This window comes from Notothenia rossii (assembly GCF_949606895.1).
Source record: "Notothenia rossii genome assembly, chromosome: 2".
Classification (NCBI taxonomy): domain Eukaryota; kingdom Metazoa; phylum Chordata; class Actinopteri; order Perciformes; family Nototheniidae; genus Notothenia; species Notothenia rossii.
This window is the reverse complement of record NC_136904.1, coordinates 75224603-75240927: the sequence shown is the minus strand read 5'-3', so window position 1 is coordinate 75240927 and position 16325 is coordinate 75224603. Positions and strand designations below refer to the sequence as shown.

General features: G+C 40.1%; 1 protein-coding gene across 7 annotated transcripts in view; it reads left to right on the top strand.

The window, feature by feature from the left end:
• epha3 (eph receptor A3) overlaps positions 1-6328 on the top strand; it is a 104904-nt gene extending 98576 nt beyond the window's left edge. For 5 of the 7 annotated variants that reach the window (XM_079665349.1, XM_079665348.1, XM_079665345.1 and 2 more), the window contains one exon: positions 3718-6328. In XM_079665349.1, coding sequence (XP_079521475.1) covers positions 3718-3817 — 100 coding nt within the window. In that variant the 3' untranslated portion in view covers positions 3818-6328. Of the gene's footprint in view, positions 1-2302; positions 2421-3717 lie in introns of all 7 variants that reach the window. The other 2 variants (XM_079665350.1, XM_079665346.1) reach the window with 1 other exon arrangement.
• The last annotated feature ends 9997 nt before the right edge of the window (positions 6329-16325 follow it).

Here is a 16325-nt window from a genome sequence, read left to right as displayed (position 1 = left end):
ATTTTCTCTTTTATTCTTTTTTGTATAATTTTTCTCTTAGCACCTTTCCATTATCTCAGGGGTATCATACAAAAGATACATTGACATTTCTCATTTCTTCTCGCCAATGAATATGTGTAATCGATAAAAAGTTTAACATATTACAAGACAAAAGAGCTTACGCTGCAGACACTGGGTATTGACAATATACCATTAATCTCAGATAACCCGCTCTGTAGTAACCTCACTAAAGAAATCATACTGGTCCATTTTATTCTGTAGCTAGATGCTCAATTGGATCACTGCAGTATTAATCCACTGAAGGCTGGGCTAAGGCACTCAAGGCGAGCACAGCTTCACGTCTGGCAGCCTTGCCTGAGACTATGCATTGCTCAGTATGGATCGCTCTATTGATCTGTACAGTCTTAATCTAGTCCTTGATATTCAGCACCAGGCTCGGCAACGCTCTGACCTCTGAGGGAACAGTAATCATACTGGGCTGCAGAGTGCTGACTCATCTTCTGTGGTAATAGAGGAATCCTTTTTTTTTAGACGGGATGGAATACATTGATTAGGAAATACAGCATCATTTAGATGATTTTCTTCATCTACTGAGAGTGCATGAAAAGTTCATATCAGGTATTTGATTGAGAAAGAGATTAACTTAACCCAAACTCCCAGACAATGGGCAGCAATCTAATGTGAGTAAAGTAGTCTACACACAAGAATTACAAGTAGTAATACAACAGTCTATAAATACTTTATTACAAGTTAAGGTCCTGCATTCAAAGTGTCACTTAAAGGTGGGGTAGGTAATTTTGGAGAAACCAGCTCGAGATCGCTAGAATTTGAAAATACACAGCCCGAACAAATCTGCCAATTCTTTACAGAGCCCCTCCTCCAACACACACGAACGTGCACATGACCAATGAGGGCACGAGATAAGTTTGTGCACAGATGGAAGGCTTACAGGCGGGTAGGCCATCCAGTTATTTTAGCCGGGCCGGCTCAGATGATTGGTCGTGCTTTTTACAGCGCCACGGCTTCCACAGATGACATTTTTTAATGGATCTTTTGTCAAAGCACTTCAGATATTCATTGCTATCGGGGTGTTAAGAGCATTCCATGGAATATAACAAAAAGTGTATCTCGAGCCGGTTTCTCAAACTTACCTACCCCACCTTTTAATAAAACTACAAAAGTATTTGTATTGAAATATATGTAAAGCACCCAAACTAAAAGTACTCCGAATGGCCAGAATAATATATATTATATTACTGGATTTAATTGATGATCTATTCATGTGTCAATTATTTTATCAGCTGGTAAAGGTGGAGCTAACTTTAATGACCTTTTATACTAAATATCATAAAAGTATATCAGTAGTAGTTCATGTATACATTTTAGATATAATACCAACCTGCAGTGTAACTTAGGTATAACTGAGGTTGTCAAATAAATGTTGAGGAGTAAAAAGTACATATCGATACATAAATCGAAGTATTTTGTAACGTAAAATAGAAGTACTCAAGACGAAATACTATGTACTCTCCACTATTTCCCAGCATTCTCTTTATTTCATCAATACAAATCCTGTGTTAATAAATGTATAATAAAAGCTTATTTGAACAGTGTACACTTGATGTTCTAAACTAAAGGGCAACATATATTCAGTATACAGTGATGCAGGGGTTACATTTTGTTGGTTTCGTTTCAAAAATAACATCAGAATTCACTTATACCTACAGTGAACAAAGAATACCCCCTTTAGATTCGGGGAGGATAGGGATTTCTGTGTTAACACGATGACACGCTGTGGAAAGACACTTTTAACTGTTAATCTTTCTCATGTGATGTGTGTCTCATGTGATGTGTTTCTTTGGCTTCCAAATGTTTGATTTATATCATACCACATGTGTTTCATGTTGAAATGGTTGAATGTATTCTCTTTTCATCATTGCCTTGTCTTGAGGTGAGACATTGGTATTCCAGACATAAAACCAAAAGAATGATTTAGAAGAGAAAACCTTTCGTCTACACACAATGTTACTTTTATAGACGGGCATGTTGGCTTAAAAAATGCAAAAGGTCGCTTTTGTTCTTGTTGATTTGGTAGTTTTTATCTTAAATTAAATATTTTTGCTGAATGTTTAACTGGTGACAAAAAGACTGGAATCACTTTTCACTTCCTTTCCTGACTGTGACATAGATGTCTGATTTATCCTGATTTATCGCACCCAAAATCAGATCTAATCTAGAGAAAGCACCTATTTATGATATGCAGTTCCATGTGTTAATGTTGCTGGGCCTGGCTGTCTCTCAGTAGAGTGGTCCTGACGGAGGTCCACGTCACACCGGCCACTTGCCCAGAATGGGAGCCGTCCATGGGGATCACCACTCTCTAACGCCCAGTTCCTCTCCGCCTCCTCAGGCTCTGGATGGTGGGTGGAGGATGAAAGACTCACGCCCCACCTGGGAGCAGTAACCTACGTCCAGTATCACTGAATAGATTCACCTGTCTGACTTTGAAAGGGATAGTTAGTTCAATGTTGACTTAATAGCAAGTTTTTCCATTCAGCTGTTAAATGTAATACAAAGAAAATAGACTCAGAATTCTACAAAGTGTAACAACATAAAAGCATTGTTTGTAACTGCAAAAAAAGGCAAACACTTTCCGTCAACTTCATTCGACGTTTGTATTTATATCATTAGTTAATGTGATTGGACTATCCCTTTACATTGTCGTGCAGAGTGAAGCAAAGTTCTGGCTGATCAAGATGTTTCTGCTAATTATGATGCGTTGGACAACTAAAATCACTGCTTGCATCTGAATAATACAACATTTATTGTGACCATTTTTGAATAACACACAAATGTGTTAATGGCTGTGAGTGTGTGACTGCAACTCCTCTGCTTTACTAATATGATGCTATTGTGTTAACTCCTAGATGATCAAAAGACTAGAGTGGTAATGTGTGCTGTAACTTTTTCTGTATATCAACAATGTTCAATGTACAGCGCTCTGCATTTACTGTGCGTTAAGAGATTGTTACTATGGTTCTGACATACTAATTGAGCTCAATAATAATTGTGTGTGGTACATGCCTCTGACATTTAACACATCAAACTGACACCAGCTCTAATGTCCTATACAAATGGTCTTTTCTCACACTTGAATGCATGAAACTAATCTTTTTAGATGATCTAACAAGTTAACAAATGTATCAGAGTGTAATATCCTGCACATGCACCAGTGCTGCTCCTCCCCACACACGTATCCCAACCCTGTCAAAGATATACAGTTCAGTACCATACAGGAAACTATATTATTGTATGCCGTCATGTCCCTCCCATGCCATTTCCTCCACTGACAGGGTCATAATGGCAGCTGTCAGTGTAGCCCCATAGGCCCACCTCCCTCTTTGTTAGTAATAGAAAGTGGAGGCAACAACCCCTCAACCCTTAGACCCCCCACCCCCCCTTCAGAGATTTGGCAGCCCAATGGCCTTCTGGGAAATGCAGTTCTTTGTGAATGACGGATGCATGGGAAAGTGAAGGGAGCAGCACTGGGAGCATGTCATTAAACGTCACATGGGGTGTGACATCCTCCATTACTAATGCACACTTTCCATCTTGTTTTTTTTCCCTTCTTCCCCTCGGTCACATCTCCCACCCTGATTGTGTCTGGTGTTCCTCCCTCCCCTTTTCTGTCCCCCCCCCCCCCCCTTCACAAACTAGGGATCTGAAAAAAGTTGGAGTGACTATCGTAGGACCACAGAAGAAGATCGTGAGCAGCCTCAAAGCCCTTGATTCGAAGAATGGCCCGGTGCCTGTTTAAGAAATGAACCCAGCGAGTACAAACACCAGAGACCTGTCTGCTGGTGTGGTTGCTAATCAACATTGAACAAAGTGGCACATACGCGGAGACATACGGAAATGGAGGGAAAACATGATTCTTATGAGGGCTTTGCTGTTTCATTGGAAGACGATTATCAAGTCAGAGAAACGGGAAATGAGTTAAATGCAGACTTTCGACCCTCCATCCCTCCATGCCCAAGTTGAGATGCCTTACAGACTAAATGGGGGTAGAGAAAGCAGAGGAAAGCCATGGAGGTCAGGAGGACCTGCCCAGAGATATAAACTGGGATTGGACTAACATAAAGACGGAGCTCTCCATTATTGGCTAATCTCTTTACCTTAGCCTTCCCTTTACGGCTCAAAAGGGGACGGGCATGCTCTTAGTCTCCTCCCACCTCGCCTGAGCAAGAAGCCTGTGGAAACACGGTGGTGAAACGGCTGAAACGCCTCGTATAGGGGAGCATGGCAGACAGCAGCCCGTCATCCGGATTTGGACCCTTCCTGGGCAAATGAGGTCTGAGTCGTGAGATTGTGTTTCAACTACCTACTACTGTCTCTATCCATGAGAGAACGGCGCTGGTTATGGACACACCTAAACCGAGCCATTTTACTCTGTAGCTCTAACCTATAGCATTTGCATTCAGTAGACATGTCACATTAAAGCAATAAGTATGATAATCAGTTAAATATTCTCAATATATGGAAGCCTTGAGTCTGTCACAATGTAATGAACGCCGTGCTTTGAAGGTACAGGAGCCATAACACACTTCACTCAGATTTTTCTTTATCATGACATCTACATCTATGTTCTATGTGCTTATGAACAGATATTGTACAGTTATAGTGCCGTTCCCTCGACCCAATGCCCTTTGTGTGAAGTCTCAGGATGTATACTTTATACCTTCTCTTTTTGCTAAGGGGAAACAGACAGAGGGGATGGAGCAGTGACAGGGATAAGAAAAGGGGAAACAGTAAGAGAGATTTATAAGAGGAAAGATGGAACTTTTATTCGATGACGTGTCATGCAGGCCACGTTCTTGTTGGGTTGCGGAAGTGTCGGATACTTGAAGCCAGTTTCAAGTGCTTGAGGTTCTTCTTCAGGTAAAACAGATTAGCATCATCAACCCCACACAGCATCAGGTATCAATTCCTTAAAAGGAGTGGGATTAGTTTTGCGCCTAGTTCAAAAAGTTGAGATCTGATCCGAGTGGGGCTGTAGTCTTGCTTTAGTTAAAGTTTACTAACAGAAGCCACGCAGGGTCTACATTAGCTATTAAATGAATCCATGAATCCTGCAATGTTTAAAGCAAATAGAGTGCCTACTCTAGTCGGGTGGGATCATGGTGGGATCTCTAAGCATAGAGCTCCAGTTTCAATTTGTTTTCAACGAAAGTTGAGTTGATCTTCTTTTCTGTGTTCTTATCGGGGCATGGGGTTTTCCAATCATTGCCCTAAACTATCAAGGTTTGAAAATGCCCTGTCTGAGATGCAACACTTCCAATAAATGATAGCTTTCTGAGATAGTACATTATGTCCAGGATGGGATTTCCTAAAGGCACCTTAGAGTTTAGATGATCTTTGAACACAGATGAACAGACTTCAAGATGGTAGTCCTCTGCTTTGATATCACCGATTGCATCCCTCAACCAAATCCAGTATTTTTACTGAAACGTTGGTACTGTTGGATGGGTCATACTTAACCATAAGGGGTGCTATCTTTACGCTTCTTCCAAGCACTTAGTAAACAATATTTGAGCACTTGTAATGGATATGGTATTGCCTTGGATGGAGACTAAGCTTATCTAATGGAAAGGAGTGATTCTGGTGCTTTTGGGAAACCCATCCCTGTTCAGAGCGTCGGTCCGTCCTCCGTTGCCCGGGCTACCTGTGGATGCTGCTGTTGCTGCTATGTGTTCTAATTAGCATGTACATAATGTAAACCATCGTAAGGATAGCAACTAGCGCTACAGACCCCTCTATATGTACATGGCCATCCCTCTTTGTACAAATGTTTGTATGTATAAAAGAATGAATAAAAATGGTGCAACATTTTTAATTAAAAAAGAGACAAAATCATCTGTATTATATGTTATGTTATTTTGGATTTTATTTGTCTGCCTTGTTTTTTTTTTCTACAATAAAAGGCGATTATGATTACTTTATTATTTATTTGCTAACATTATACAGCGCAAAGTTGATGGGTTTTGTAGCATACAGTAAATTATGTGTCAGTGCTTTCTCTGTTTAGATTTTTGACTTACTTTATAAACCTGGGACATCTGAAAGAGCAATACTGTTATGCACCCTATATCCAGCTCCCCCCCCCCCCCCCCCATTCTCTGTCTCAAGACTGACCCGTGTGTCTGTGTGAGAGTTTACGTGTGCAAATGTAGATGGCCTTGTCTACTAATGTAAAATGATTTGTAGTGGAAACATTTATATTTTTATAATAAATATTCGCAAAATATTTTCCAAAAAATGGATGACAATAGACCTGCTCCTGTGTTTTTATTCTGTAATGTGATGATGCGGCAGACCAACGCATACTTTTCTTTCACTTCAACAGTATTTCCATATGTTTAACAGATCACAAGTGGAAGTGAAACACTCATAACCTAGATCTTTTTTATTTTACATTCCATACAGTATAGTCTTTTGGCACATCTTGCCTTCTTCAGGATAAAAGTCAGCAATCATCTGACTGACATATAGTGTACAGGACATGTGTTTCAAATCACTGAGTTCACAGGGCAATCCACATGAACAGAGAGAAAGGAGTCCATAGAAAGGACATTCACAGCCAGAGAAATCTTCACCAGCAACGTCCAGAAGAATAGAAAGATATATTGATGGTAAAGATTAGAAAAGCATTATCTAAACAAATGTAATCAAATTGAGCAATTAGTCCACAACATACTATAAATATACATCAACTTAATTTTGAAGTAAAAAATAGATATCTGTTGAAAATAAAATTCTAGATTAAAGAACATAAAGGTTAGGTAAACAGTATAAACAAATGTTTTATATTTAGCTACAATGTTTTGCTTACAGTAAATGACAGGGGGGTCCTCTTCGTACAGCATATAGACTAAAGTACATTCCTTTTCACCTACATTTCAAACAATCTCTGATTGGTGGATTTCAGATAGATGTTATAACCTTGATTTTACCAGACCAGAGAGAATCCTGCTCCTATAAATATGACCGTGGAAAATGGTAATTGTGTTTAATTACAATTTAAATAAATAATCATTAAACAGTAAATTTGCATTTTTCCAACCTAAAAAAATTGAATTATGTTATATTATGTAATAATATCATATATATTGATGAGAAAATAAATATTGTCAGGCCAGGACTTCCACAGAGAACCTTCTTTATTGTACAATCCTGATCATGGAGTTGTTGTTTGAAAACTGCATCCAGTGGTTTGTTTTGTTGTTCATTTTCCTTTTAACCCTTGTATGGTGTTCAGGTCTGTGGGGCCCATGTTCATTATTTAGCTAAAAAAAAATGATATGATCAATTATTTTTTCAAACTCACACTCAATGGCCTTGGCTCATTTTCTGTGAAGAATATATATTACATTATATATATATATCTATACGTTGCATTGTTGATAAATTATAGCACCGACACCTGTCTTCTCTCACATTCCTGCATTATGTCTTACGGGAACCAATCTTTATTTTTTTCACATTAGATCACAGCTGGGGCAATTTGGGGCGAGACACAATAAATAAAGCTTTGCCAGTTTGGGTTCTTATCACAACTGATCAAGATGGCCAAAAGATTCTCTGCTCAGAGGGCCTTGCAAATGATTCTGGAAGAGAGTGAACCATTTGATGGTGATGTAGACGAAGAGGAAGATGTTTCAGAATGTGAGGATCACATTTCTGAGAATTCTGAGTCTGACAGTGACTTTGAAGAAGAGGATGAGATTGAGCATCAGCTAATTACAAAAAAAAGACGAGCCACAGGACCAGCCGGTCAGCAGGCAAGAAAACAAGTAGCACTTTCATTGATTAATGTGATCTAACAAATGTAAAAGGGAAATATTAACCATATATGCTGTTGAGTATTTTAACAAAAAATAGTTTGATTGTGTTGAATTGAAACCCAAAAAGGCAGCGGGTCCACCAGACCCACGAACACTGGCTGAATAGCAAAAAAATGAACACCACACAAGGGTTAAATGAAACAAAGGCACCCTATTGTTGTTGTTTTACAGACAGCCTTAACTTTTGTTGCAGAAGATTTTATCAAAAGCGACTTACACTTTTATATTGTACACATTCGCACAAGAATCAATTTTTTATGTGATTGGTAGACGTACGCACCCATTTAAGAGATCAGGCGTGTTCAAGGTGGTATACTGTAAGTAAAACGCAAATGTAGGTTGTTTCCCAATGTTGTTTTTTATTCCACCCGTAGTGTTCTCAGTTCTTTAGTTCCAAGTGTAGCTTTTATTTGGCCCAAAATATACGAAATACTATAAAAATGATTATTGTCCTCCGAAGCATACTCTTTCCAATTGTAATGAAATATGTCTGTTTGGCTAAGGCTCAACTGGTAAATTGGTGTGTAACAATCAGACGGTCAGTAGTTCGTTCCCCGGCATGTCGAAGTGTTCTTTGGCACGACAGCAACAGAAAGCCCTACCGCAACAGAATACTGTTGGAGCTGCTGCAGTGGCCAGCCTTCCAGGATATGTTTTGCCTCTTAGTGGCGGCGATGGGCTTTTCTAAAGATGAGATGTGTCAGCCGAGAAAGAGTGATGGTCGCTCTGCTCAATGCTGAAAGGCTGACACCTTCCAGATGTTCCAGGGCAGATGTGCACATGAGAAAACAGGATACTGCCCACACTAATTCAGGAAACAATGAACATCGTATGCTTCACAATGCCACCAATTTGGTCTTGTTTATTATCTAGAAAACCTCCATGGTACTGACACTGCTGAAGTGATGGGAAAGATGGAGGGAAGATGAAAATGAGGGGGGGAGAGGGGAAAGGTAATAAGAGGGTAGAAGGCAGGTGGGCTGGTAGTGTCATGCATGTGGCAGCACTGTCCTAGTAGATAAGAACTTTTCAAAAAGTCGCATATGTAATAATGCAGGAGAAGATTAAGCAGCACCATTCATCATCTTGTTGGCAGCGTGCTGCTGAAATGTGCTCCCCTGAAGCTGCTACACATACTCAAAGCAGGGTTCCACTTGGAGAGTAATGATAATGAGAAAACAAAGTCATGATGTGTAAAATTCATTTCCCATTTTGAACAGGGGTAATATGCAATCATCAAAAAATAAAGCTCTGCCTTTTCCAGACTTGTTACTGTTTCTATGTTGGCTTGATCATCTCACTGACAGCTCCGAGATGCTGTTTTTTTTTACTTGAATCGTATTTGAGTTAAGAACCGATGGGCCACGACATCTATTAAGGCCTTTTCACACGTGCAAAATGTGAGTCAACCATTACCTTCACAGTGACTGTGGGTCCATAGTTTGAAGTTGAATTTCAGTCTGTGCCTTCATTTGTTCTGTTTTCTTTTAGACAGGAGGACATTACAATGAACAGTAACTTCCACCCAAAAGTTGAAAGAATTTCACAAATTCTAAGTCATGTCACACTCAGTATTTTCTAAAGCAACATAAATAGAGCTGATGGATATCCTTAATTTTCGTATTTATTTTGGGATAGCAGGAAAGTGCCCCATGTCCCGCCCTTCCCATCTCCTCTCTCTCTTCCATCTTGGTTCCTGGTAAACTGGCTTCCAGCTGAGTGCAGCTGCTCTGCATGGCTTGAGGCCATGTTGCAAACTCATCCTGCTCCATTCAGCCGCCCCTGTGACCTGCTGTGAGAATGTCATCCTCCCAAAATCACTTCCTGGGATCAAAGTTTACTGATAAAGAACCTGGATGTCATGTGTTAATTATCTTTGCTGCAACCATGTTTATCTGTCCGCAGTAGTAGATTGTGAGAAAATTAAGGCTTTTCCCTACCGCACACACAAATCGAGGCGATACTGACACAAAGAGAGTCTAATATGTACACATGTACACTGCAGGGAGCACTAAGCTGTCACAATACAGTCTCCGCCACACACACACACGTGCACAAAGATAGATGGATTTGAGTTGCTGGCTTTGTAATGCCTGTGCTCTCTGTGGAACCGCAGCACACACTGCCTCTTCCATCATTGTATCACCAAAGCAACATGCAGTGGTATCATCACAGCACACACACACACACAGATCCCAGGACTGCAGTGCTCAGGCCGCCTCTGTCACTTTAACAAATGGTCTCATCACAAAGGGAAGTGGAGCTATCATCGCAGCTTCCTCACCAGTATTGGAACGTACAGGTAGGAGTGTGTTTTGATCAAGCTACACCTAAGGTAAAATCCCTGTCACCAGGGTGTCTCAAGTGCTATGAACTTTTAAAAGAAACTGTGTTTGTTTTTGCTACAAGTTCATCAGGAGTTTAACTTCACCCTGAGGATGTGTGCGTGTCAACACCATATGTACACAATGTTCCTACATGACTTACTGTTTTTGTGTTTTTTAGAAAAAGCTTGGATTGTGTTTTCCCACAGCTCCATGCATGTAGTCATATGACAACACTGGAGTCAGTCAGAATAAATTAAACCACTATATATACAGTTTTAACCAAATGTGTGGTTTCAGCTATTGTCTTGAGGGCAACAAATAAACACTCCACAATGAGCTGTCCAAATGAGGCTTATTAAATATGTGACCCTGTGACCTTCAAACCACAAGTTGAGGTAGCTTCTGGATAAACTTAGTCTCTGTTTCCATCAGAGGAACAAAGTGATACAAAAAGACAATAAGATATATCAACGATATCTTTTTAAAAGGGGAAAGCCGTAGAATGACAAAACATTTGACACAACAATATGTACGTAACTAAAAGTTTACTTATCCCCACATTTTCAAATGATGTCATCAAAGTATAGGTTACCACACCCCCCCCCCCCCCAAAAAAAAGCATTTTCTGAATCACAACCCAGAAGCCTATGAAGATCAGAGTGACTGTAATGATACCTGAAGAGTGAAGAGTTCTCTGTCTGTTAATGTGAATGGTTGAAGCGAGGCCACAGCACTGCTGCTCCTCCTGCTGTTGACACCACTGACCATGCCGGAGAGAATAGATTTTTCCTGAAAGCTGAGTGATGTGCAGGGACTGCTGGCCCTCTGATGTCAGCACTCTGTCATCTCTCTCTTTCTCTAGATCATCTCTGTCACTCTATCAGTCTTTTCCCCTCTCCCGACTTTTCTTACTCACTTTATGTAGTTCAGTTTATTTTCTTCCTTTTCTCCTCTCTACCCTCGGTCCTTTCTTTGAAGCTCCTCCCCTGTTCCTCTCATCTTATTTCTCTCTTCTGTGCTCTTCAAGTCTTGCTTTGTGGGCATCACATAGTAATAATGTATGTATTAAGATACATTCATAGACACAAACAGCTAATTAGCATATGTATTTCTGTCTCACTTCCTCCCCTCTCCTACAGGGTGATTACATGTAGAAATTATGACGATAAGTAAGAGCACAATTTCCACTGATGTCACACTCTTTGAACCACTACCATGAATGCATTGCACACTGTTGAGCATGATAGAACAATTTATTTTAGAACAAGATTGAATTGTGTTTACATCGCAACAAGCTCGCTGTACACGTTTCTTTTCAAAAACAGGGAATTTCAAGAATAGAGATCTACGTACCATCTTTTTTTTAACGATCTCTCAACAACTGCCTGTAAACAAGAGGCCAATTCAGTTTGTACTGAGGATTGATGGCAGTAACAAAAACTCATCGGAGATGTTGTGAGATGTGTTTTTTTGATACTGCTTAAGGTTGCTTTGTATGCAGATGAGTATGTTTGATATTTGTTTGTTAAAGTTGGATTTAATAAAGAAGTTTTGACATATATACACATCTCCCAGTCCATGCAATGTAGAGTTGCTCAGGACAGTGCATGACTTGGCTGATATAATTAAGATATTATCACATATCATTTTAAACATAAATGTTTTTTGCAATGTCAGTATTAATGAGATGTCTATGGTATAACCTGTGCATGATGTTACATTAAGTTTCCTTGTGATGCACACACACTTTCCAACAAAGTTACTCACTGTTTCTCCTTTCCCTCCCTCTTTCCCTTTCTCTCCATCTTGTGTTCTCTTCAATGTCCTGTCTTTCCATCCACATATTAAAGCCATACATCACCGGGATCAGACCCGGTGTGTGAGAGCCAGCGACAGGCTGATTTACTGGTGAGTTTCCTCTGTGTCTGTAAGTTTTATGATTGGGGTCGAGGGCCAGGGACACAGGGATACATTTCTGACAAGGTCTCTCCTTGACTACTGGTGTTTCTAGCACTTTTCATGCCTCCTCGCTCAGCTTGACCTCCGTCGATTGCAAGGCCACATGTTAATGCCACTTTTGACTTAAACAGCTGAGTTCCAGAAGAAGTCGCAGCCAGCGCTCGCCAGCTGCTGTGGCAGTTAAGGAATTCTCGTGTGGGTTGTTGCAAAGTCTGCACCGCCATTTGGTTAGAGGGGCTGGTTTCACTAAAAGTAAAGTTTATTTGACAAATTATCGGTGAATGACATTAAAGAGTTGATGTGTAAAACGAAACAGGCAGCACTTGATATAGTTGACCGTTCAAAGTGTTCGTCTCTTAAATTCCTAGTCATACTATGCTTCTGCTATATTAGTGATTGGAATAAAATATAAATTTATTAAAAGTATTTTTGGGACTAATTCATATTCCTTTTAGATAATCATATTATTTTAAAAGGCAGCAACAGGTTATGGTTTCCTCTCCATGAACAAAATGCATCCGACTGGAAACAAACAAACACTTTTGCATTACATGTTTAACTGGATCATTTACGGCTCTTAATTCTCAAACCATATCATTAAAAGTTGGTTAAATGAAAGGGGAAATTCTCAGATTAAAGTCAGAATATCAGAATGCCTTTATTTGTCCCACAGAGGGGATATTTGCATAGTGTGTTAAGAGGCCTTGTTAAGTGCACTGCATATGTCGAAAAACTTTGTCTGAAGCCTTTTCTGGCTCTAGAGGGAGCTGCATGAAGTTTTATAAATTGCCTCTAGTGACTTCACTTGAGTAAGTGTTGGTTGCCATACCATTTTGAACATGAATAAAAGGTGTGGAGTTAAAAAGAACAAAAGCCTTTCTGGACCACTCATCATCTCTGCTTGAGACAAGCCACAGGAGGGTTCTAGCATAGCAGCCAACTGTCGGCGGTTGATATGCATTGTGGGTAATGGTGACAAAGAGGGGAGGGGAATGCGAAGATCAAAAAAGATTATGCTTCTTCTTCTACAGTTCTGCTGCATCAATTCTCCCGCTGCAGTGACCTCATCACCCCACAGGCATTACTGACTTACAATCTAATGTTTATACAATGCAACATGATGTGATCTCATCCTCAGTGTAGTTATTTCTCAATTATAGTTTTGCTATCCAGCTGAAGACAGAGACAGTGTGACGGTTAGCACAGAGCACAGAATGTAAAACAGTTTTCTGAATGTTCCCGATGGACTTGCTGTGTGGGCAGCTCTTCCCAGAACAATCATAAGCTAATCCATACCCAGTCTACAAGGACTCGGGCCAGGAACCATGACCTAACCAGTGAACATAACACCAGATCTTACACACATAAATACAGAGCACTGGGCAACTGGGATATAACGCAATGAAAACAACAAATGACACAAGCAGGCACTGCAGAGACCATAACCCATACATGCATGGTTGCTTCTACATAGCGCATAAAGAACGATTTCTATCTCTCTTTCTCCATCTCTGCCTTTTTCTCTCTCCCCTTTATTCCTCTTCCCTCTTGTGTGTTTCCATGTCAGCGGAGGAGACATGACAAGTTCTTTCCGGCCTCTCCCCAACGTAAGCCAATTCAGAGTTTTACCACAGTCCACCAGCCAGCCAGCCAGCCAGTCAGTCAGTCAAAACCACACCAGTCCTGCAGGAATGCAGAAGACGAGTCCAACTCTGTGTTAGTCCTTTCATCATTTCATTTGCAATTTGATCATGCTGAGAAAGAGAATGTGGAAAAATAAATACAAGTGTGATAGCATGACAAATGTATTCTGTTAAAGAGCCATAAATGTGACATGGTGTAATCTCTCTCAACATGTATCATTTTACGAGCATGGATTGATTCAGAAGACATGCTATGAAGATGCTTGACTTGTGTACTGTATAGGTAGCGTTGTGCCGTGCTGTTTCTCTATTTCTTTCTCTCATGCACTGTATATACATATAAGGAAAGTGAAGCTATTTATTCTTGTGTTAATTCTGCCTGACATTTACAATTACCGCTGTGTTTGGTTGCAGCGGGGCCTGCTTTAATAGGGCTGTTGACTGTCAAACTTGGTTAAGCCTCCTTAGATCTCAGAGCTGCTTTCATGGGGACCTCATTGTTTGTGTGTGTGTGTGTGTGTGTGTGTGTGTGTGTGTGTGTGTGTGTGTGTGTGTGTGTGTGTGTGTGTGTGTGTGTGTGTGTGTGTGTGTGTGTGTGTGTGTGTGTGTGTGTGTGAGTGTGTGTGCTCACACATGTTTTTATTGTACAGTTCTAAACTAACGTGAGCGCTCGCAACGATAAGGTTGCAAGAGCTCGGTTGGGCCACTTTTTGTGGGACTGTTTTTTGTTTATGTGCACCTGTATAAATATATAGATCGACTTTTGCAGGCCCAGTGAGGGCCCGCAGGAACAGGATTGGGCTTATCGCTATGAGGATTGATAAAAACCACTCCTCTTCCGATGGAGCGACAGAGAGCGACATTAACGAGCCAGGCCGTATCAGCTGGGTTTTCATGCTCTGATTCTGACTTCCTCTCCAGTTACTGCCGTCCAAACAGTTCAGGGAAGTGCCTGCCGTAATGCACTAATGACATGACCAGTTAGCAGGGACAGACACACTGACTCGTGGGGACTGTCAGACATGCCCGTATTGATTTGGTAAGATGATACTTTGTCCTAATGGAAACATTATGTTGTTAATATGACATTATAGCAAGCCACTGGAGGAACCAACTTCACATTTTGGGGTAATAAAAGCCTTTTTGCTTTATTGATTGCATGTCTGACTACACACTTGTATTGAGTGTAGTGTAAAGCCATGATATGTATATATTGTGTTTCGCAGAGATTTTAAATATATATAGTATGACTATTGCCGAAAGGTAAATAAATACAACTATGAATTCTCGTCCTGAATATACTGTTTCACTGTGTCTTTTTCAGTACAGCTACTGTAAGCTTCACATTTATTTATGGTCACACTTTTGCTACTCGTTGCTGAGTCCCCGGGTTTGTTTTGGAATTCATATCTTTATAATGGATTTTTTACTTTCGAGCTTTAGAATAAGACCATGTAACAAGTTCAGTTTACAACCCTCACTCAGCTCACTTTAAGTATGAGACTTTTACTACCCCTGCTTTAAGGACACCATAAGACAGTAACTATCAGATGATCACATTAAAATAGATTGATCCCTGAGGTAAAAGGTAAAAGCATTTTTGGGCGATAAAATAGCATTTATAAAGTGAGAGCAAGCTTTAATCACACACAGTTTGAGCACACAGCATGATAAAATAAAACTAAATTAATTTAAACTCAACCTCATCCCCTAGGAATAACGTGTATTCAGTCATTTTGCGTAATCAAAAATATACAACATAGCTTTTAACCTTAATAGGTGCTTAGATATCTTTTCAATGTATTGCATTTATAAATTATCAATTGAAGTATTAAACAGAAGTTCAGTTAAAAAAAGAACTTGTGAAATGTGACACATTTAACATTTTGCAAAGAATATCTGGAAGCAATCTATGACAAAGTTAAATGAAATAAGATTATAAATGAACATATTTGTGAGTTTACAGGAAAACATCAGATAAAATCAACGTGCACTGGATCATTTTACGGGTTCAATGAGGAAGAGCCAGAAAATCTGTTCGTTAGTGCAATGGAGGAGATGAATATAAGACAAATGTTAGAGCTTGAAAAAAAACTTATATTTAAGCATCAAGCGCAACACGGCAACTTGAAATGGGCCAAAATGGTAGATGAGAGACAGACAGACGTACACGCACACACACACACACACACACACACACACACACACACACACACACACACACACACACACACACACACACACACACACACACACACACACACACACACACACACACACACACACACACACACACACACACACACACACACACACACACACACCCACAGGGCACCTTGCCTACTTTCCCTTATAACAGAGGTATGGCTATCACAGCCCTTTTAATAATGTGATGGTCTGCTAGCGCCTCAGCCTCTCTGGATGGAAAATGTGAGAAGAGATCCTAGTAAAGGTCCAGTTTGATCAAATACAATCCCTCCAAATCCTCCCTCCTC